This window comes from Periophthalmus magnuspinnatus, chromosome 13 (assembly GCF_009829125.3).
Source record: "Periophthalmus magnuspinnatus isolate fPerMag1 chromosome 13, fPerMag1.2.pri, whole genome shotgun sequence".
In the NCBI taxonomy this organism is placed as follows: domain Eukaryota; kingdom Metazoa; phylum Chordata; class Actinopteri; order Gobiiformes; family Gobiidae; genus Periophthalmus; species Periophthalmus magnuspinnatus.
In genome coordinates this window covers 22,727,745-22,750,804 of record NC_047138.1, presented here as the reverse complement: position 1 = coordinate 22,750,804, position 23,060 = coordinate 22,727,745, and the positions used below count along the sequence as shown (strand labels likewise).

Genomic DNA, 23,060 nt, shown 5'->3' with positions numbered 1-23,060 from the left:
TAAATAATAATGAAACTGGCACACAAGTACTTATGGACTATTTAGTTTCTTGTCAGAAATGTGAAAATGATCAAACTTCAGTTCAACCTATGGTAAGTGGCTAATGCTAGCAATTTTACACAGTAACTGTTTATTTGATAGTGGTTTATTGATAATAACGGGTCAACAGTGCTAAGTTAAAACAGCGCCAATATTTGCTTTCATCATCTGTTGTGTTCAGTTAAAGACCTGTTGTTGCTGTTTTTTTGGACTCTCACAGTGTATTGTGGTCTATATTGCTTTATTTAGTGACAATCAAGGTGCATTGTAGGAAATTCTTTGTGCACTACATTTTCACCAACTGGACATTCACACACCACTAAAGAAGACATAACCCCTGCTTAGTGCCTTAAGTAGAAATAGAGTGGACATTCAAATGCAGCCCAAGTAATGTTTGAGATATTATAAAGTCAGCACATAAGCATTTGTATCCTTACTAGCAGATTTGGCCATAAAATTCTTACATGCCCTCCACACTGCACTGCTCCATGGCCATATATTAGTCTATATGATCTTGCTCTAATACATCTTAAGATTATCATTGATACTTACCTAGTTTCAATATCCATCCATCCATCCATTTTCTTCCGCTTATCCGGGGCCGGGTCGCGGGGGCAGCAGTCTAAGCAGGGACTCCCAGACTTCCCTCACCCCGGACACGTCCTCCAGCTCCTCCGGTGGGACCCCAAGGCGTTCCCAGGCCAGCCGAGAGACATAGTCCCTCCAGCGTGTCCTGGGTCTTCCCCGGGGCCTCCTCCCGGTGGGACATGCCCAGAACACCTCCCTAGGGAGGCGTCCAGGAGGCATCCTGAGCAGATGCCCGAGCCACCTCAGCTGGTTCCTCTCAACGTGTAGGAGCAGCGGCTCTACTCCGAGCTCCTCCCGTGTGACCGAGCTCCTCACCCTATCCCTAAGGGTGCGCCCGGCCACTCTGCGGAGGAAGCCCATTTCAGCCGCTTGTATCCGCGATCTTGTCCTTTCGGTCATTACCCAAAGCTCATGACCATAGGTGAGGGTAGGAACGTAGATTGACTGGTAAATCGAGAGCTTCGCCTTCCGGCTCAGCTCCTTCTTTACCACAACGGACCGATACAGCGACCGCATCACTGCAGACGCTGCACCGATCCGCCTGTCAATCTCACGCTCCATCCTTCCCTCACTCGTGAACAAGACCCCGAGATACTTGAACTCCTCCACTTGGGGCAGAGACTCACCACCCACCCGGAGAGAGCAAACCACCTTTTTCCGGTCGAGAACCATGGCCTCGGATTTGGAGGAGCTGATTCTCATCCCAGCCGCTTCACACTCGGCTTCACACTCGGCTGCAAACCGCCCCAGTGCCTGCTGCAGGTCCTGGCTCGAAGAAGCCATCAGGCCCCTGGCTGCGCCTAGAAATTCTGTCCATAAATATAATGAACAGAACCGGTGACAAAGGGCAGCCCTGGCGGAGTCCAACATGCACTGGGAACAGGTCTGACTTACTGCCGGCAATGCGAACACAGCTCCTGCTCCGGTCATACAGGGACCGGACAGCCCTTAGCAAAGAGCCCCGGACCCCATACTCCCAGAGCACCCCCCAAAGGACACCACGAGGGACACGGTCGAATGCCTTCTCCAGATCCACAAAACACATGTGGACTGGTTGGGCATACTCCCATGAGCCCTCGAGGACCCGATGGAGAATATAGAGCTGGTCCAGTGTTCCACGACCAGGACGAAAACCACACTGCTCCTCCTGAATCCGAGGTTCGACTATCGGTCGGATTCTCCTCTCCAGCACCCTGGAATAGACCTTACCGGGAAGGCTGAGGAGTGTGATTCCCCTGTAATTGGAACACACCCTCCGGTCCCCCTTCTTATACAGAGGGACCACCACCCCGGTCTGCCATTCCACAGGTACTGTCCCCGACCGCCACGCGATGTTGCAGAGACGTGTCAGCCAAGACAGTCCCACAACATCCAGAGACTTGAGGTACTCAGGACGGATCTCATCCACCCCCGGAGCCTTGCCACCGAGGAGCTTGCCAACCACCTCAGTGACTTCAGCCAGGGTGATGGACGAGTCCGCCTCTGGGTCCCCAGTTTCTGCTTCCTCCTCGGAAGACGTGACAGTGGGATTGAGGAGATCCTCAAAGTATTCCTTCCACCGCCCGACAACATCCCCAGTCGAGGTCAGCAGCTCTCCACCCGCACTGTAAACAGTGTTGGTGAAGCACTGCTTTCCCCTCCTGAGGCGTCGGACGGTTTGCCAGAATCTCTTTGAGGCCGTCCGATAGTCCTCCTCCATGGCCTCCCCGAACTCCTCCCAACCCCGAGTTTTTGCCTCTGTGACTGCCCGAGCCGCGGCACGCTTGGCCCGCCGGTACTCATCAGCTGCCTCAGGAGTCCCACGAGCCAACAAGGCTCGATAGGACTCCTTCTTCAGCTTGACGGCATCCCTTACTTCCGGTGTCCACCACCGGGTTCGGGGATTGCCGCCGCGACAAGCACCACAGACCTTACGACCACAGCTACGAGCAGCCGCATCAACAATAGAGGTGGAGAACATGGCCCACTCGGAGTCCATGTCTCCAACCTCCCCCGGGATCAGGGAGAAGCTCTCCCGGAGGTGGGAGTTGAAGACCCCCCTGACAGAGGGCTCCGCCAGACGTTCCCAGCAGACCCTCACAATGCGCTTGGGCCTGCCAGGTCTGTCCGGCTTCCTCCTCCGCCAGCGGATCCAACTCACCACCAGGTGGTGATCAGTTGACAGCTCAGCCCCTCTCTTCACCCGAGTGTCCAAGACACGCGGTCGGAGGTCAGATGACACGACAACAAAGTCGATCATCGACCTCCGACCTAGAGTGTCCTGGTGCCATGTGCACCGATGGACACCCTTGTGCTCGAACATGGTGTTTGTTATGGACAAACTGTGACTAGCACAGAAGTCCAATAACAAAACACCGCTCGGGTTCAGATCGGGGAGGCCGTTCCTCCCAATCACGCCCCTCCAAGTGTCACTGTCGTTACCCACATGGGCGTTGAAGTCCCCCAGGAGAACAACGGAGTCCCCGGTTGGTGCACTGTCTAGTACCCCTCCCAGGGACTCCAAGAAGGCCGGGTACTCTGCACTGCTGTTTGGCCCGTAGGCCGACACAACAGTGAGAGACCTGTCCCCGACCCGAAGGCGCAGGGACGCGACCCTCTCGTTCACCGGAGTGAACCCCAACACGCAGCGGCTGAGCTGTGGGGCAATGAGCAAGCCCACACCAGCTCGCCGCCGCTCCCCACGGGCAACGCCAGAGAAATGGAGAGTCCAACCCCTCTCAAGAAGATGGGTTCCAGAGCCCAAGCTGTGCGTGGAGGTGAGGCCGACTATATCTAGCCGGTAACGCTCAACCTCCCGCACAAGCTCAGGCTCCTTCCCCCCCAGCGAGGTGACATTCCATGTCCCCAGAGCTAGTCTCCATGTCCGGAGATCCGGTCGTCGAGGTCCCCGCCTTCGACTGCTACCCGGATCTCTCCGCACCCGCCCCTCATGGCTCCTCCCGCAGGTGGTGGGTCCACGGGAGGACGGCCCCACGTCGTTTCTTCGGGCTGGGCCCGACCGGGCCCCGTGGGGAAAGGCCCGGCCACCAGGCGCTCGCTGCCGAGCACCCACCCCAGGCCTGGCTCCAGGGTGGGGCCCCGGTAACGCCAGTCCGGGCGACGTAACTGGCCTTGATCTTTTACTTTCCATGATGGGCTTCTGAACCGCTCTTAGTCAGACCCGTTTCCCAGGACCTGTTTGCCATGGGTGACCCTACCAGGGGCATGAAGCCCCCGACAACATAGCTCCCAGGATCATTCGGGTGCTCAAACCCCTCCACCACGTTAAGGTGGCGGTTTGGGGAGGGGTAGTTTCAATACTAGTATTTAATATTAATTAGTATCTGATTATCGGCTTCAAGTATTATGACCAATCACATCCTTTTTACCATAGAAAACTGTTTCTTCTCACAACACTCAAATTGTATATTGTAACACACGCACGCACAGGCATACATATTGTAAAACATGCACACATACACAGACACACACACAGTCACTCACACATTGACTTTCACTCAGCCCAGTCCCGAATCAGCAGCGAGGAGAGGAAACACGAGCCCAGATTACCTCTCTGTCTGCTCTGAGCTTTGGTTAGCATTTGAGAAGGATTAGTGCAGCATTAGTGGGCAGGTAAAGGATTAGAAAGGCAGAACACAGCAATGCCCGCTGGGGAAAGGGCTAACTACCTTAGGTTTTGTCTAGGTTTCCTTCAAATGCTGCACTCATATCGCTCTATTGTTTGTCTTTTTTGCAGATGCGCCACAACTGGAGATCAGAAACTCACTGATAATACCACAGGAAGGACAGTACTTCAAGCTGGAGTGTGTGAATAGAGGAAACCCAATGTAAGATATGCAAAGTGTCTTTGTGTCAATGGAGTGTCTCTACACCAGGCAGCCAACCATCTTCATTTTTAGGGGGTGCTATATTGTTGGCTTTAAAGAATTAGTAGCACTTACTGTTTTTGTAAGTCATTCTGATGTTGTAATATCCTTTACACATTCATGTCTGTTTTTAATGCAGTACTGCCTGAGGGATCGAAGGTCACGGGCATTCAATGGTGGTTTTCGGCCTTGCTGCTTACATGTAGAGATTTCTCCAGATTCTCTGAATCTTTTGATATTATGGATTGTAGATGATGAAATCCCTTAATTCCTTGCAAATGTACATTGAAACGTTTTTAGACTGTTGGACTATTTGCTTATGCAGTTGTCCACAAAGTGGTAAACCTCGCCCCATCCTTGCTTGTGAATGACTGTGCCTTTCAGGGATGCTTCTTTTGTACCCAATCATGACACTCACCTGTTTCCAATTAACTTGTTCACCTGTGGAATGTTCTTAACAAGTATATTTTAAGCATTCTTCAACTTTCCCATTCTTTTGTTGCCCCTGTCCCAGCTTTATTGGAATGTGCTGCAGGTATCGAATTGAAAATGAGTGAATATTTGCATAAAAACCATAATGTTTATCAGTTTGAACATTAAAGATCATGTCTTTGTAGTTTATTCAGTTCAATATAGGTTGAAAAGGATTTGCAAATCATTGTATTCTGTTTTTTTTTTTGTTTTTTTTACACAGCGTCCCAACTTCATGGGAACTGGGGTTGTATTATGTTACATAAATATTCAGTTTTCAATTTAAAAAGATTTAATATATTATAGCTTTAATAATAAGGGTATATATGTAATGGGTATAACTTACAAAATGACAACAATAAATTGGTGTGCTGACAACAGGCACATCACATGCACCAAAAGGCATCCACCTTTACAATGAACTGGCAAGAGGAATCGGGCTGACGTAGAACTGGGGCAGAGGTGAATAGGGTCTTTCTCGAAGGCAGACTGGGCTTCTGAGGTTCAGCAGAATGGTTTGGAGTGAGAGGTGACTTTAGTCAGGGGGGCCACGACACGGCTAAAGTCTCTGATAAAGCTTCGGTAAAAGTTAGCAAATCCAATAAACCATTGTAACTGTTTCCTGTTGTTGGGTGTTGGTCACTCAGTTACTGCCTTAATCTTCTCCAGATTGGCTTTCACCTGCCCGCACCCCACAATGAACCCCAGAAAACTGACCTTATTCGCCTGGAACTGACACTTCTCCGCCTTCACGTAGAGTTTGTTATCTAGTAGTCTCTGAAGAACCTGGCGCATGTGGTGCTTTTGTTCCTGTGGAGACTGTGGGGGGGGGAAAATCTGAATATTGTCCAAATACACAAACACAAAATGACTCAGAAAGTCCCATAGCACATCATTGATGAGAGCTGGGAAGACGGCAGGAGCATTGGTTAATTTAAAAGGCATTACCAGGTATTCAAAGTGTCCCAGAGGAGTTTTGAAGGCAGTCTTCCATTTGTCCTCTTCCCTTATACACACCAGGTGACATGTGTTTCTAAGGTCAAACTTCGTAAAGATGGTGGCCACGTGGAGTCACGTGAAAGAGGAATCAGTGAGTGACAATGGGTATTTGGTTTTAATGGTGATGTTGAGGCCCCTAAAGTTGATGCATGGCCATAATGTTTTATCCTTTTTGGCGACGAAGAAAAATCCAGCACCCAAGGGTGAAGAGCATGGGCAGCTAATACCAGCAGCAAGGGAGTCCCAAATATATTGCTCCATAGTCTCCCATTCCGGCTTGGAGAGATTATAGAGGCGACTGGAGGGCAAGGGGGCACCAGGCAAGAGGTTGATAGCACAGTCTTATGGTTTGTGGGGAGGAAGAGACAGTGCCTGACTTTTACTAAAGACGTCCCCTTGGTCATGGTATTCACTCGGCAAGGAGGAGTGGTCTGGTTTGTCTGGAGTATAACTGGAGTACGAGTTGGCACCCCCTGTTGGAGACAGAGCAGATTGTAGGCAATTCGAATGGCAAAAGGGACTCCACTCCAACACCGTCCCCCTAGCTCAATCAATTATGGGGTTGTGATTTACCAGCCAGGAGTTCCCCAGAATAAGCAGCATAGTGGGGCCAGAAATGACATAGAAGAGCCTGGTTTCGTGGTGATTCCCGAACAAGACTAAAGTAAGCGCCTCGGTGATATGTGTAACTCTGGCCGGCAGCCTCCCATTAAGAGCCAGGGCTGTGAGTGGTTGTTTAAATGGCTCCAACCCTACCCCCGACTGTTCGGCCACCTTCTGGGCTAGGAAGTCCTCCTCTGCTCCTGAGGGCCAAGACAGGTAGGGTGACAGCTCAATGAGGGCCAAGACAAGTAGGGTGACAGTTCTAATGCACAAGGTAGCGTCGAGTTGAAGTCTATTATGCTTCTTCTCTGAGATGTGTTGCTGACCCACCAGTACTCGCAGGCGCTCCTCTGCAGTCAGGCGCGCTCAACCCAGCTGCATTGGCTCCCTTGGGAGTGTCGCTGTTGGCAGGTTGACGAGAAGGGGCGGGGCAAAAACTAGTTTAAACTCTCCCGCAAAACCATCAAAAGTCACGTGGTCTAATGCAGTGTTAGAAAATTTAGCCTCTGCTCACTGGAGTGCTCTCCCCCTCAATAGTCCACACATGTATTGTATCTTCGCAGCTTCTGATGTAAAACAGGCTTGACATTGTTGAAACATGGAGGAACATTGAAAAACAAAGCCCCGACAGAGGCTGGGCTGGCCTGAGTATGGGTCCGGATCGGTCCCTGTCAATTCCAGAGTGTGCAGCACCGCGATTGCCCTGAAATGACAGCAGTGGTAGCAGGAGCTGAAGGCGGGAGACTGAGCAAAGCGGAGACCTGGTTGGAAAGCTGGGTAACTTGCTGGGTCAAAGTGTGGTTACATTCGAGCAGAGTCTGGATAGTTGGTTCGTGTTGCCCAATGATGACTCCGTAATGCGAGAACGCCCAGTGTAGCATTTGATCTAGCCCCGAGTCCAATTGGTCCATGTTGGCCAGATCATTCTTTCATAACAACTGACAGGGGGAGCAGTTTAACTATGTTTATTTACAGATTGAAATGGGCAAATGAAGGTTGATGGATCAGACAATTGAGAGCAGGGTTGTTTACAATAGTCTTTGGGCAGATTGTGGGCAGCGGGGTCAGAGATGAGATAATCCATACCGGTCGAATTGAACTGGGTCGGATGCTGTGAGGTTTGTACCAGTTGTGGAGAGCTGGGTCGGAGGCCCAACTTAGAAAAAAGTAACAAGTGCAAAACATGAGAAAAGCAGAGCTGTACCACAGTGGATACACAGATGATCTGGCCCTGAGTGTCAGGTCCTGGGTCCCTTTGTCCTCCCCAGGTGCAGCTTGATTGAAGAGATGGGTTGCAGTGTGCACGGGAGGAGCCAGAATTTCCGCCCAGCTCCACGCTCTGACACAGAAAGGAGGTGGAAAAACAGCATAAAAAGGCAGGACAGACTATGATCTTGACAAAAACAAATGCCCTGCAGAGATGGGAAGAGTAATAGTAGTAATGTATTACAATATTTTACAGAAGTGATGGTGTTGGCCCGGCCCTCTGCCACATGCCTGGATTCTTATATGGCCCTCGGGAATGAAAATAATTGCCCACCCTGATATAGTTCATTACAACATAATGTGTATATCATGCCAGGCCTGGTTCTCCAGTGGTGCAAAAGAGTGTAATGCAACCTAATTTAAAGTGATTGCACCTTCATTTTAGGTGAGTATTGTCATTGCACCTCTTTGAAACTCGGATGCCCCTTCCATCAGTTTGGTCTGGAACTGGGAGTGCATCCTGTTAAATAAAAATAAAAAAAGATCAAATCTAAATTCAAAATTTTAAAGATATAACACATTGATATTGCAAATGCTTTTACAACATTGAGAATTAAAAACACTATTTGTACATTTTTGAGTTTAGTGTCCCATTAAGGTTTCTTCTTGACTAGTGGAGCCATGACAACTTGCTGTAGTCCCATGATCTTGCAAGTAGTGATGATGTTTTGGGTTCCCAGCCCAGAGCCGATCCTGTGGTCCAAAGATGGCGGAGATCTTCCAGACATAGATCGGATGATCGTGGAGGGCACAGAACTCACCTTCACCACGTTAAACAAGACGGACAACGGCACATACCGCTGTGAGGCCAGCAATGACCTGGGCACTGCCCGCGCAGAGTACATCCTCTTTGTATACGGTGGGTACAAGACACTGTAGAGAAGACGCAGAATGCACACAATCTTTATTAGCTGTTAAACATTTTGTAATGTTGTTTCTTATACAATTCTGGTTGGTTTCATTTACCCATATTTTTAAGTTCCCACATCATTCTTTCTGAATGTGTTTAGAATCTATTGTCACTCTAAAGGGGAGGTCTGCTTTCTGCATTTTACTCATTATTCAACCCGTGTCTGTGGGCAACCTTCAGGAGCAGTGCGCAACTGCAGTGCACAGCCATTTCCAGATTACAGTTCACTGAAAACATACATCCCCCTCTGCCATAAACATTAGGGAGGGAAGCAGTTTAAAGGAGTTTTTGTAGTAAAGGTTATTTAGGGCTGAAATCATGGAGATATTAAGAACCATTCTGAAATTACCCAGTCCAATGCAGTTTATTTGTGTAGGACGTTTGATAAACATGATGTTATCTATCAGTATAAAACAAACGTTTAGCTTAAACATTTAGTTACTTACATAGAGAAGAGCAATCAGTTTTCAATGAATTAAACAAAATACTAGGGCTACAGTTGAATTAAAAAAATGTTGGTCAATTAAAGACATGTCCTGCCGATCTATTGGTTGACTAAAAAGGTGGCGTGGCAAACTCACTGGCTTTTTTCAACATATTTTGGTCGACTAAGTTACATAGACTTTATAAAGAAGTATAAAGAAGTTGACTAAATGAGTGGGACGTCACCCACAGCGTTCGGCTCCAGCCAAATGAAGCTTATCGAGGCTAGCAGTTATAGAGGCCAATATGGAGCCGAGATCCCTATTTGGAATTCTGACCGCGAGTATCATTGCAACCAAAGAGCCAGTCAGGAGCCAGGTGGTAGGCAAGGGGTGAGTGCTTAGCAACTCAGCTTAGCTGTTAATCAAACCTGTTGCTAATGCTAGCAGAAGCAACCTTGATGAAAGCTCATTGGTTATTAATGTACATATCTTGATTTATAGACAAAACAGTGAAATAAACACCAAGATCATGTAGAGTGGGTCAGTACAAACATGTTAAGACCAAAATGACAAGCCTGACAGCAGTAGAGTGGGACAATGTTTTTCAATAGAAAGTGAACTGGAGTCAATGAACTCCAATTTTATTACTAACGACTAAAAGAGAAGTTAGTCAGATGCAGACGTAGCAGCTAAAATGTCAAGGATTTTGTTGAAAGGAAAGAAGGTAAAGAAAAACAGCAGGATATGATGTTTTATACTGTGTAGTCTTGTTTCTGTCAGTTACTCACTCAACAAAGGAGCACAGTGTTATTTTCCAGACAGCTTTCTTATTTAGCTTCACAGGTAGGTATCTAAAAAAAAAAAAAAAAAAAAAGATTAACCAAAATTATAAAATTAAACCCATAATATGTAACTTTATTGCCAAAAAAAATAGACCTAAGTGAAAGGTTTGTTTTTTTTCTTCGTTATGGCTGTTTTTATTGCATTTAAAAGCAGAAAAATATGTGTCCTCACTGTAAGAGGGCTGGCATATTTACAAACTTGACTCTTATTTGGCTTATGAATGTTCGTTTGGCTATAATATTCCATAGTGTAGCATAAAATTCATCTATCTCCATGGACAATGTTCCAAAGTAAGGTTTTATTAGGCCCGAGCCCATACAGGGCGTAGGGCCTATTGCTTCCACAATGATGAGTGCATGGGCGAAGCGTTAGCGCTCGTCATTCGCCATTGACCCCACGGTGACGTGGGGAAAGTCGAGAGCTTCCAAAAAACGTATGTCATTGTAATGTTATCGGATATATTGTTTTTGCTAAAAATAGTTTGTTTTTTTTTTTAGGCCCGAGCCCATACAGGGCGTAGGGCCTATTGCTTCCGCAACGATGAGTGCATGGGCGAAGACTCCTGTTCCTGCACAGACTCCTGTATCCTAGCAACCCATGCCGTAGGCATGGGACATGCATATTTGTTCTTGCTAGCATGCCCATTGACTCAATGTTGACGCTGACGCAGCGCGAAGCGCTCATGTCCCCAAACACACTCCTGGCATCAAGCCCTATCCAAGCCCCCATGCCGCAGGCATGGGACATACTTATTACTGCTAAAATAAATGGAAGTCAATGGGAGGTCAATGGCGGACCCCGACATCATGGCGAATGACGGGCGCGTCAGCACCCGTCATTCGCTATTGACCCCACGGTGGGGAAAGTCGAGAGCTTTCAAAAAACGTATAATATGTGTTTCTAATGTTATCGGATATATTGTTTTTGCTAAAAATATTATTATTTTTTATTTTTAGCCCGAGCCCATACAGGGTGTAGGGCCTATTGCTTCCACAACAATGAGTGCATGGGCGAAGCGCGCAACTTCGTGGCAGCACCGCCCCCTGCACAGACTCCTGTATCCTAGCAACCCATGCCGTAGGCATGGGACATGCATATTTGTTCTTGCTAGCATGTCAGCGTCAACATTGAGTCAATGGGCTTCGCCCAGTGACTCAATGTTGACGCTGACATGTCATGGCGAATGACGGGTGATGCCAAACAAAAAATATTATTATGGCCATGTCCCCAGACAGACCGGAAGTCAGCCATCTTGGATTGAAAGTTTCAAAATGCAGTTTCAGCATTTTCGCTCAGGTTGCATATTAATCAACTCCTCTCAGGGCGCTCCACCAGCAGGGCTGAAAATCACTGTACATCATCTAGACAAGTGAGGAGTTATCCAATTTATGATGATGCCTGTCACGATTTGTGTGCGGCGAAGCTGCAAAATTCCATCAGAATTTTTGAAATTTACACATGTCTAAATTTGCTCCCCTTTCCACATACAAAATCCAATTGGGCTCAAATTTGAATCAGTCAACTTTGGAGCCTAAGCTTAAGCCATATTTGTATGGCAGGCCGAAAATGTTGTTTTCTGAAATGTTACCAAATTTGACAAAAAATTTCATTGGGTCATCCCAATCAATAAAATCAATCAGACCCATGTGGTTTTTTACATTGTGTTGCCATTGCGATGCGCCAAGCTGCCAATGTTATCCTAAAGGGAATGCTCCCAAATTTTCCCATTCATCAGAAAAATATTAGTTTCATGGAATACTGTGAAAATTGGCACAATGACTCTTCATGTCATCCTGATCAAAAAAGTCAATTGGAACCATGTCATATTATTCACTGGGTTGCCATGGTGATAAGCAAAAAAGCCCATGTTATCCTAATGGGAAAATTTCCTAATTTTTGTACATTTCAAACTCTTATAACGACTTAGTAGTGAAGAACATAACATTTGGCACAGTTATTCTTCAGGTTGTCCCTGTCAAAAAAGGGGGGCCAAGTTTGTATTTTGCACAGTGTTGCCATGGCAATGCCTGGAAAACCCATGTTTTTGCATTATGTGCATGAGTACTTCCAATGTCTTTTGACTTTGTTTTGTGACAAGTCCAGCCCAAAGCCGCAATAAAACAGAGGCAAGCAACCCGGCACACCCACAGGGAGTGTCGGGTTGTAAAACTTTCCTGCCTAATTCTACTGGGAGTGTCGGGTCAGCCGAGTGCAAAGCACCGCCCCTGAGGGCCGTTCGATGCCGCTTGTGGCTTTAATTTATTATTGCTTTTGTCAGATTCAAGTTATGTCTGGGACCATTGTGAGTTTTTCTTTCATTAACCAAAGGGTACCAACAATTTTGTCCACGTGTGTATCTAAGTAATTGCAGCCTTTGCGATTTGATACCTGTGTCAACTCAAATAGCTTGTTTGATTTGATTGCAATATATTGTACAGCCCTAATATGAAGCCTTGATTACACTTATTAAGTGTGGGAGAAGTATTTTTTTTTCCCCTTTTATGCTTTATGAAAATCCTGATCATATCTTTTTTCCATGAAGATATTTACACAGATCCTTGAGGAATATAAAATTTGGCATGATGCTATGAAGACTAAGAATATGTGACCAAAACATTAGTTCAAAGGATGGATTAATACGCCAGTGAAGAATAGACAAAGATGAGGTGCCTGATGGCTCTGCTGCTGTGATGGATGAAAATCGTGAGAGGTGATTGGTGGAGAGAGAGGATACCAGACTGTGATTGGCGGACAGTGTCAGGAGGTATAAAAAACAAGCTCTCTTTCATTAAATGGACTACACTTTCATAATTATTATTGCTGTTATTGTGTTAGCTCTGAAGAAAGAATGAATTAAGAAGTATCTGAATAATTACTATTTGTTTAAGATTTGATTATTTGGTGAGATTTGTGACTCTTAAGTCTTACTGAATTTATGCCTTATGAAATTAGATGGCATTATTGGTTAACTATTCATCCCCAGGCTTGAAGGTTGGCGGGCTAGTCCCTACTTCCACCAAAGTATTGCTAAAAATGCCTGTGTGTGATTGTGAATAGATGTGAAGGGGAAAGTGCTAGAAAAAGATTGCCCATTTGTCCATTGAAGAACATAAACTTGGTCCTTTGTTGCCTCCTAGTGTTCAAGAAAGTATCTGTTTAGCAGTTTGGAAATACGCACATTATCCTACTAAGAATAAATTCGATAACAGAGCAACCTTTTTTATTTTTTTTATTTTTTTTTTTACCTTTTTTGCTAACCACTAAAAGACAGGTTAGCCAGATGCAGAGGTAGCAGCTGAAACATAGAAAGGATTTTTCTAAAAGTAAAGAAGGCAGGGAAAAACAGCAGGATATGATGTTTTATACTGTGTAGTCTTGTTCCTGTCAGTTACTCACTGAACAGGGGAGTACAGTGTTCTTTTCCAGACAACTTTCTTATTTGGTTTCACAGGTAGACATCTAAAATCCAAATAAAGATGAAACAAAATATGCACAAAATCTGGTATTTTCAAGAATATATGCACAGGTATACTTGATTGTCTTACGAAGATTTGACCTCTACATTTGAGTAATCCTTAAAGGCCATTGAGATTAAAGGTCCTCTATTGTACAAAATTGACTCTGAGCTTTAAGTCATGTTAGAACATTGTTACCTCATCAAAAACCTACCCATTCACACGTTTGGTAACCCTTTATTATTAGTCTCTCTACATGTCCAAAGCTCAAAAATGCTCAGTTCCACCTTGTGATGTCATGAAAGTAGTAGTAGTTTTGAAGTTACCTTTTATCTTTTGTTCAGTAGAGATTGGAAATTCTGGGCTGAAATTATCTAAATGATTATGGTGAAGGTATATGGAGTTTAAAAACACACTGGAGCACTTCCTATATTACCACATGACATCACAAGGTGGAAACGTTTGAAAGAACTTGAGAGAATTTGTGTGCAGAAAATTCTGTGATACGGGCTTTTTAAGACAAATGGATGACCCCAATGTAGAACCCGGGATCCTTCCTGCAGATCTTGAGCCTGGGTCATGATCAGGAATACCCAGCTTCAATTAACTTTACATAATTTAGAATAACTGGAAGATAGGAACATAAACTATTAATGAAGACCAAAACTAACACAATTTTACAGTCAGTCAACCACATAGGTATACAAGATCTTTTTCAGCTCCACATAAGTAAAAATAAAATTATTACTCAAATGAAGTATTACACTGGGTTACAAAAAAAACATTTTCGAAAGTTGTCTGTGTTTTTTCAACTGAATTAGGACCATTTAGCACCGCTGAATCCAAAAATGATATCCATTTTTCTCAGTCAGGTCAGGTTTTTATACTAATTTGATTTTGAAAAATCCGATCTTCTGACTAAATTGATTACAATTTTGTGACATTATCAGTTGATTTTCTTTAATATTTCTCATCCAAAAAATATTTTAGGAGATAAATATAGATTTCTAACAGAATGTATTAATTAAATTAATTAATATAAAATTTAATTATTATTATAATTAAGTTACGTTATGTTAATTGATAAAGGTAAGTACATGTAAATTGGAACGTTACGTTATCATTGTGCAAAATTCAGGACATGAACTTCTGTTTTTATGAACCCCTTGAATGCTCAGCAGCAGGGATGTCTCTCTTTAGAGTCCAACAGTAATCAGTCATCATGACTGCATCCCAGCGTCCCTGATACCTGGTCTCCATCTCTTTTATGTCCTGATGGAATCTCTCCACCTGCTCATCACTCAGTGATCCAAGATTCTCAGGAAACCTGAACATTTAGCTCCTTTTGGGAAAAAGGATGTGGAGCATCATCATTAAAACCACACTGGAGGAATATTTGTCACTGATGCCAGGAATTTCTACAAAGACAGGTACTGGAATTTCATCACAGTGAGCTACAGGACGACGTGCTGATTCACGGTCAGGATACTTGAGGCTGCTTCGGTTCTTTCTGTTGATCCCAGTCACATCAATAGCCCAGAAGTAGCTATTGATGTCGGCTCCCTCCAAACCATGGGAATTCCAAACTTCAGACAACTCTTCTTGCCTTTAGTCCACTGACGCAGATACTCGGTGCATGACTTGCATGACATGTGTGGCGCCCAAGCTTCATCTTGGTCACCAAGTTTAATACCAAAATAAGCATGGTAAGCACGCTTTATGAAACTTGTGACTTGATTCCTGTTAGGAACATTGGTGTATTCACCACAGATGTAGCAGAATATGTCAGGCTTATTTTTGCAAGATCTTCTAGTCGAAGCCATTTCATTCACTTGTAATATATTTTTAAAAAAATTAGTCATAAGTTGGCACATGTAAAATCTTCAGAATTTGTTTATAGCGAGGAATATAACAGAATTTTGCATCATATGACGTGAAAATACTCATACATGTAAACAAAATCGTCCAAAAACAAATATGTAGCTTAGTTCAGAACGTTGACCTGATTGAGCAAAACCAATGTGATTTTTGGATTCAGCACATCAAAATTATCCTAAATCAGCTAAAAAATCTTAGACAATAAGTTTAGTGTTGACCAGTGTTATTAAAGGTAAAAATGAGAAAGGCCTTTGGATTGGCTGGATAGCTGTGTGTCTTCTCACATCGTTATTGGTCTGAGGCTAATATACTAAAGACAGGAGCAGTAAATGTCACAGCTCATCGCTTGGCTATTATAATCATTCAGATAGAATATAGTTTTAAAGAAAGCCATAGAGAGATAATGACTCTGCCAGAGATGTCAGGAACAGTCTGCTTAAGGCCTATTCATGTGTACTTCATTATAAATCTGTAGCATTGAGGTCATTGTCTAGCACCTAGCTTGACTATAAACATAGTGCTGATTTAGCTCTTTCAGATTAGCATTTGTTTGTCATAATACAAATAGCATTGAGCAGAGTTCCTAAAAATGTATGAATCTTTAGGAATTAAGCTTTTTCAGTTACTATACTATGGCTTTAAGTATCGGTCGATACCCAATATCAATCGACACCAGTGCAGGGACTAAAAATAGATTTTATTTTCCATAAAACTAAAAATACTGTATGGCAAAATGTGTTATTTAGTTGTTATTCATCTGTCAAGTAACTACAGAGCAATTTTTTTATCAAACGCTGTGAGACATTCTGGACGAACTACGACCAGTAAATAGTCTTATTACATCAATGTGTATGTTCAACCAGGATATCAGCAGAACCCATATTTTGGAGCCGAAATCCGATCCAGCAAATTTCCATGGATCGGTACCGATATATTATCAATATACCTGTATCAACATCATGCAGCCCTAGTCCCTAGTTATTCTTCACCTACCTTATGTATTCTGAGCATTCTAGTTATTCACAGAGATGAGTTTACAAGTAGTTTTCACAGCTTTCAGAGGCCAGAGTGGGATTTACGGTCACAGTATTGCAAGCTACAACTAGCATGCTCATACTAGTTGTGATTCAAAGACAATAAAACCCTGTATAATTAGATGCAGACACAGTGGACTTATTTTGACCTCAAGAGCTGCTTACACAATATATTTGTACTGAGGCAAAACACATTTTGCGCTACTACATGGGAAATCTACTACGAACAGGACCTTTAAAAGCCATATTTCTTTTAACTTCTTTTGACATCTCAGTCTTGATGTTTCACATTGTATAACGTTTAATGTTGTGTAAATAGAAAACAGGAAAATACCTTGTACTTGGTGTTAAAATAGTAGTTTTAGCATTAAATATATTATAATATAATACACATATTTTCCCACACAAGCCACACTTGCTTAGTCTCAGGTCTGGTGAGAAAGTGGCAGATGGTGGTTATCCAAACAATAAGCTAGCAAACAAATAAACAGTATAACGTTCTATGTGGTTAGTAATGGGAATGTCAATGGCAGCTGCCTTCATTATGATGGAGAATCCTGTTATGAGCACCATAATTTTATACACAACAATCATTTTATACAGAAATTGCATTAAAGCTGTCCCTATGTAACTGTTCTGGTGGATGGGTATGCCACCTGCCTGTTCCCATGGAGATGTTATTGGTTTGCCTGAAATGTTCCACAGAAGGGCATTAAATCTTTCTATCCATGAAGACAAGTCAGAGCTCATATCTGTGGCGAGGAAACACAGTGCAATTTTGCAACATATTAGCAGTGAAAACATCGAATTGAATAAACGCAACATAGGTATGTTTAATGCTATACTGTTGAACATTCTAGGCAAAACACTAACATCTGCATGGAGACAAGCAGACGTTAGACCCTTCACCAGAATGGTTACATAGTACATCCTTAACTATTTTTGTTGAGTCAATTTCCAGAATTTTTTCATCATGCATGCAGTTTAAGTATTTCTCCAGGTCCCTGTGTTGACTGGGGCCTAGTATAAACAGAATCACCTGGACTGTTGTATGTGCAGCCCGTGATCAGAGACAGCCTGGTTTGGAAATCTCAGCATTTTATCTTTTCGTTTTACAATTATTACCAGCTAACAGCCATATTCAGTGCTGGTATTAGGTTTGAACTGCCAGTCTTTGAGTTAGTGTCTCTACTGGCTAAGCTACCGCTCACAAATATTGCTGTTATTGCTGTATCAAATTCCCCCTTGCCATGTGTTTTCATCAATTGCACTGTTCTTATGCCTCGGAACAGGCTAACTCAAACAGCTCCTTTATTGCCTGTCATGTTTGTTCTGATCTCTGTGGTTACACGTTGTTCCCCTCATCTTTCCTCTGCTGTCACTGTCTGCAACTATGGCAACCTACAGCCAAAGACTTCCCAGGGCCCAGCTCAGGTAACTATCCCCCGGCTCTGATTGCGAGGCAGGCTGAGCGTGTGAGGCCACCGCCTTCATGGCTCCTTCACCTGCCCCACAGCATGAGAAGCTCCATCAGCATGCACAGACACACCGACCGCGCCTCCATCACAACAAAACAGTACACTTCCTCCCCACAAGGAAACCTGCCTGGTGTGAGGTCAGGGCAGTTTGTTTCCGAACTCTACTTGCAAAATCTAAATAAATTGGGGTAGACGTTGATAATGTTATCATTTCAGATATGTTTCCTATGTAAAAGGGAAAAAAAGTATTACTAATCAAGTCTATAGAGTCAAGCTACTCATCGGTTTCAGAATGATGAAAATCTAGCACCGTTGCTATAGCAATTGACAGTTCAAACCAAACAAAAGATCTTTTGCTGTCTTGAGAACCAAAACAACAAATAAATTATAACAAATGAATGGGACATCATGTCCAATGTTTTTGTAATTAATAATAAATCAGCATTATAATTGTTCACTAAAAGCTGTATTTGATTTGAACATGTTCACCTCATATCTGGGGACACAGATTCACGTTTATGGAAAGAAAAATACATATGGTTCCTTTAAAGTGTATATACTGTGTTAACATGTGATGTCAGGGTTTGTGGAACATTTTGAAGAAAAAAGGGTCACTGCTCCAGGACAATAATTTGAGCAACACTAGCACTGATGTTATCATCACATGTAAAGCCAAGGCAGACATATACATTTGGTAGTTTGATTCAATTTTGCTGTTCAAATTGGGTCTTCTGTTACTATTTTAACAAGTGTTAAAATTAAGTGTTAGCATTAGCGCAAGAAGTGTTTAGGTGACACTGTGAACTTTTGTGCAGACTGGTACAGCTCAGTGTAATATGAAAATTACCTGTGTCTCGACACGAACAATTGCCTGCACAGATCTTAGTGTCCGCCGACATGTGCCCAATTTGAACTCAGCTCGAGTGTTTGCCCACATTGTAATTACTCTAAGTGGCATACTGCTCCTTGGCGCAATGCATGAAGTGAGCTAAAATGCATGATTCACAAGTCTCCTGTGTTTCTGTATTTGAACACTGGATTATATTGTTGTCATTGGGGAATTATAGCACCGTAACAAACTTGGCGCACATTTTCCATCGTCATTTCCCGAGGTCACTTTGCTACAGTGAGCACGAGCCACAGTCATTCATCAGCCTGTGCTAATGAGAGCACATGTGAGCAGCGCTAACCCAACAGCTAACACTCCATTACAGGACACACAAAGGTAGCATTCTCCTGGCTAGCTCACCACATGAAGAATTTCACCTTAAATAAGACTCATTTGGAGAAGCTCATCCAAATATGCATTGGGAACAAGAAAAGGGATGTGTGCAGAGATTGTTTTCCAGTGTTGCTACGGATTTGGCAAATGCAATGCTACAAATTGATTCTAGTGTCTGTGAAAAGGGTTGTTCTAAATCTAGCAGAACTCATTTGGGATACATGTTTTGTTCACCTGCAGCTGAATGTTAGCCAGGAAATTGCAGTTCCCTGTTTATTAAATGTGCAATAGGGCCTTGAGAAAAAAATACTGATTCGTACTAAAAGTATATATACAAAACACACAATACTCAAATTAGCTCACTGTTCATCTCTCTTATATTGTCTTTTGCCCTCGTGCATGGTTTCTTGGGGGGACCACTCATTTCCACATTAATTTATCTTTTAATAAATCACAAACTTCAATTGGAAAGTTATACATGTAACACTTTTGTAAGTGTACATGCTCTATAAATGAGATCCCTGCCTTGTAAATTATATAGGGAAGATTGAAAGGTTTAGAAAAGTCATACTTGAAACTAGAAACATGTCAGAGAGCATTTTACACCAGAAAAGTTATATAGTATGCTTTAAGATTTAAGATTGTAATAAATGACTGCAACTGTCATTAACCTGGTGATTTGATTTTATACATGCTACATGCTTGTGAATATCCATAATATTATCCTTAATATTAATCCATAATGTGAGTTTATAAACTGCAGTCAGACCACGGCTCTCCACTCCACAATCTCCCTAACCCTGTCTCTCCTTCTGCTCTGTGTGTCTCAGATCCTAATGCTTTAGGACAACACGGACCAGACCATGCGCTAATCGGAGGAGTTGTAGCTGTCGTGGTGTTTATTACCTTGTGTTTGATAATCGTTTTGGGGCGATATCTAGCCAGACATAAAGGTAAGAGTGTGCCGCGGCTCCCTTGAATATCAATGTCCATGTAAGGTAATTGCGTGTGAAGCCTGAGATAACCGAGCATGCCATATTGGATTTTCGCAGGGACGTATCTAACACACGAGGCCAAGGGGGCGGAGGACGCTCCCGACGCAGACACGGCCATCATCAACGCCGAGGGCAACCACGTCCATGCGGAGGAGAAGAAAGAGTACTTCATTTAGACTTTTAACTTTCTGTTCCGACTCTTCTTGACAGCAGACATGCAATCTCTGGCTGCCTCAGTGTCATCATCTGTTTTAGTGCTCCTTCAAAAAAAGAAATGCTCCATGTGAATTTTTGATACTGTCCAAGGCTTCGGTCCATTTCACTTTTCATAGTGCCTCAATGCAATACTTGTATCTTTACTTTTGGGGCATTTTAAAAGGCCATTCTTTACTTTGAGTTCTTGAGCATTTATAAGCAGAGAATTAACATTTAATAGTTTTTTTACCGTGAGCAAGTTGGAGAAGTGAGACAGGTGCTGTGAGCCAAAGCCATCAAAAGGAGAGTTGTGGATCGCGAAATGCCCCACAGCATATTAACCCAATTGCCTCGTAGATCTTTTCACAACTGCAGAGTAAAGCCCATCCAATGTTAATTTAATGCTTATAAATGAGGACCTTGTGTAAAGTCTTGGCTGCTTCTTGATTCCGTTGCCTGTTAGGAGTTATGTCTGGAAGGGTTTCCTCAACAAAAGTGATGTAAGTATTGAGTGGGTATTAAGATTTTACTCACTGCATAAAGGAATGATTTGATTCAGAGTATGAGTCTTCATTTGAGTAGTTTGGACAAGTCACAGTTGAATGTATTCATTGAGCTACATAACTTGACTTTTTCCAATATGTTTCTGACTTGTTTACACTAAATGATTCTCATTTCAAGCCAATGGAGAAAACTGCAGTGTAGGGCTGCCACAAACAAACGCAGAAGTTATTGACTAGTGTTGTGGAAATATTTGGGTGAGAACGAAATAAGAGGTCTTTGAGTCAACAAATTGTCTTTGTGTGGCTTAAGAAGCAAAGTAGAGATGAGAGTAGATCAGGTGGAGGACAGAGAGGTTGAAAGAGAGTATAGGACAGTTCCACACTGGGTTTTTTACAGCCAGGCACAAAGCCTATACAGAGGCAATCGTGACATAAGTAATGAGGGGAGGACTGGACAGTGAGGGGCTGCACCTGAGAGAGGTCACTTTTGATGGAAAAGTCCTGACAAACTGTGGCCAGATAATTCTGACAGTAAATATGTTTAAGAGCATGTTAAAATATATTTTGCTCTTACACCCATTGTATTATTATTGTTATTATTATTAATAATAATAATCGCTAGTAACGAGAAAGGAATCCCATGTATTCTCAATCCTTGCAAAAAGTTAATTTATTTATGGCAATGTTCTGGCTGTGTGGCCTTGTTTAGACAAATGGTGGAATGAATCTTTGAGTGCAAGCCACCCACACACTATTTAAGATGTCATCCTACCTTCATTTAACCATTTGCCTGAAGAAAAAAACTCATTAAATGGAGTTTTTGCCTCCGTGACTGCATGAGCCGCAGCGCGCTTGGCTCGCTGGTACTCATCCTCAGGAGTCCCACGAGCCAACAAGGCTTAATAGGACTCATTCTTCACCCTGACGGCATCCCTTACTTCCGGTGTCCAGCACTAGTTTTGGGGGTTGCCGACGCGACAACACCACAGACCTTTCGACCACAGCTACAAGCAACCACATCGATAACAGAGGTGGAGAACATGGCCCACTCGAAGTCCCTGTCCACAGCTTCCCCCGGGATCAGGAAGAAGCTCTCCTGGAGGTGTGAGTTGAAGACCCCCCTGAGAGAGGGCTCCACCAAACGTTTCGAGCAGACCCTCACGATACACTTGGGCCTGCCAGGTCTATCTGGCTTCCTCCGCCACCAGTGGATCCAACTCACCATCAGGTGGTGAACGGTTGACAGCTCTGCCCTTCTCTTCACGCGATTGTCCAATACACGCGGCCGGAGGTCAGATGACACAACAACAAAGTCAATCATTGACTTCCGACCTAGAGTATCCTAGTGCCATGTACACCGATGGATACCCTTGTGCTCAAACATGGTGTTCGTTATGGACAAACTGTGGCTAGCACAGAAGTCCATTAACCATCTTCCCGATTACAATCCTCCAGGTGTCACTGTCATTACCCACCTGGGCACTGAAGTCCCCCAGGAGAAAAACGTAGACCCCGGTTGGTGCACTGTCTAGTACCTCTCCCATGGACTCCTAGAAGGCCGGGTACTCTGCACTGCTGTTCGGCCCGTAGGCCGACACAACAATGAGAGACCTGTCCCCTCTCATTCACAGGGGTGAACTCCAACACGTGGCAGCTGAGCTGTAGGGCAGTGAGCAAGCCCACACCAGCTCGCCACTGCTCCCCGCTGGCAACGCCAAAGAAATGGAGAGTTCAGCCCCTCTGAAGAAGTTGAGTTCCAGAGCCCAAGGTGTGCGTGGAGGTCAGGACTATATCTAGTCGGTAGTGCTCAACCTCCTGCACAAGCTCAGGCTCCTTCCCCCCCAGCGAGGTGACATTCCATGTCCCCAGAGCTAGTATCCATGTTCGGAGATCCGGTCATCGAGGCCCCCGCCTTCGACTACCGCCCAGATCTCTCTGCATCAGCCCCTTACGGATCCTCTGGTGGGTGGTGGGTCCACATGAGGAAGGTCCCATGTCGCTCCTTCGGGCTGAGCCACCAGGTGCTTGCTCTTTAGCACCCACCCCAGGCCTGGCTTCAGGGTGGGCCCCGGTGACACCAGTCCGGGCGACGTAGCGAACCTTGCTCTTACACTCGTCATAAAGGGCTTCTGAATCGCTCTTAGTTTCACCCGTCTATCTGGACCTGTTTGCCATGGGTGACCCTACCAGGGGCATGAATACTCCGACAACATAGCTCCCAGGATCATTCAGGTGCTGAAACCTCTCCACCATGTTAAGGTGGTTAAATGATTATTCTAATGAGTTACTG

At 44.1% G+C, this 23,060-nt stretch overlaps 1 protein-coding gene across 1 annotated transcript in view; it reads left to right on the top strand.

Moving 5' to 3' along the window:
* Positions 1–20,248, top strand: part of cadm2b (cell adhesion molecule 2b) — a 456,432-nt gene extending 436,184 nt beyond the window's left edge. Inside the window, exons 9-12 of the mRNA XM_055226183.1 lie at positions 4,364–4,454; positions 8,513–8,691; positions 19,908–20,030; positions 20,130–20,248. Of these exons, the coding sequence (XP_055082158.1) occupies positions 4,364–4,454; positions 8,513–8,691; positions 19,908–20,030; positions 20,130–20,248 (512 nt within the window). The remainder of the gene's footprint in view (positions 1–4,363; positions 4,455–8,512; positions 8,692–19,907; positions 20,031–20,129) is intronic.
* Positions 20,249–23,060: the final 2,812 nt, after the last annotated feature.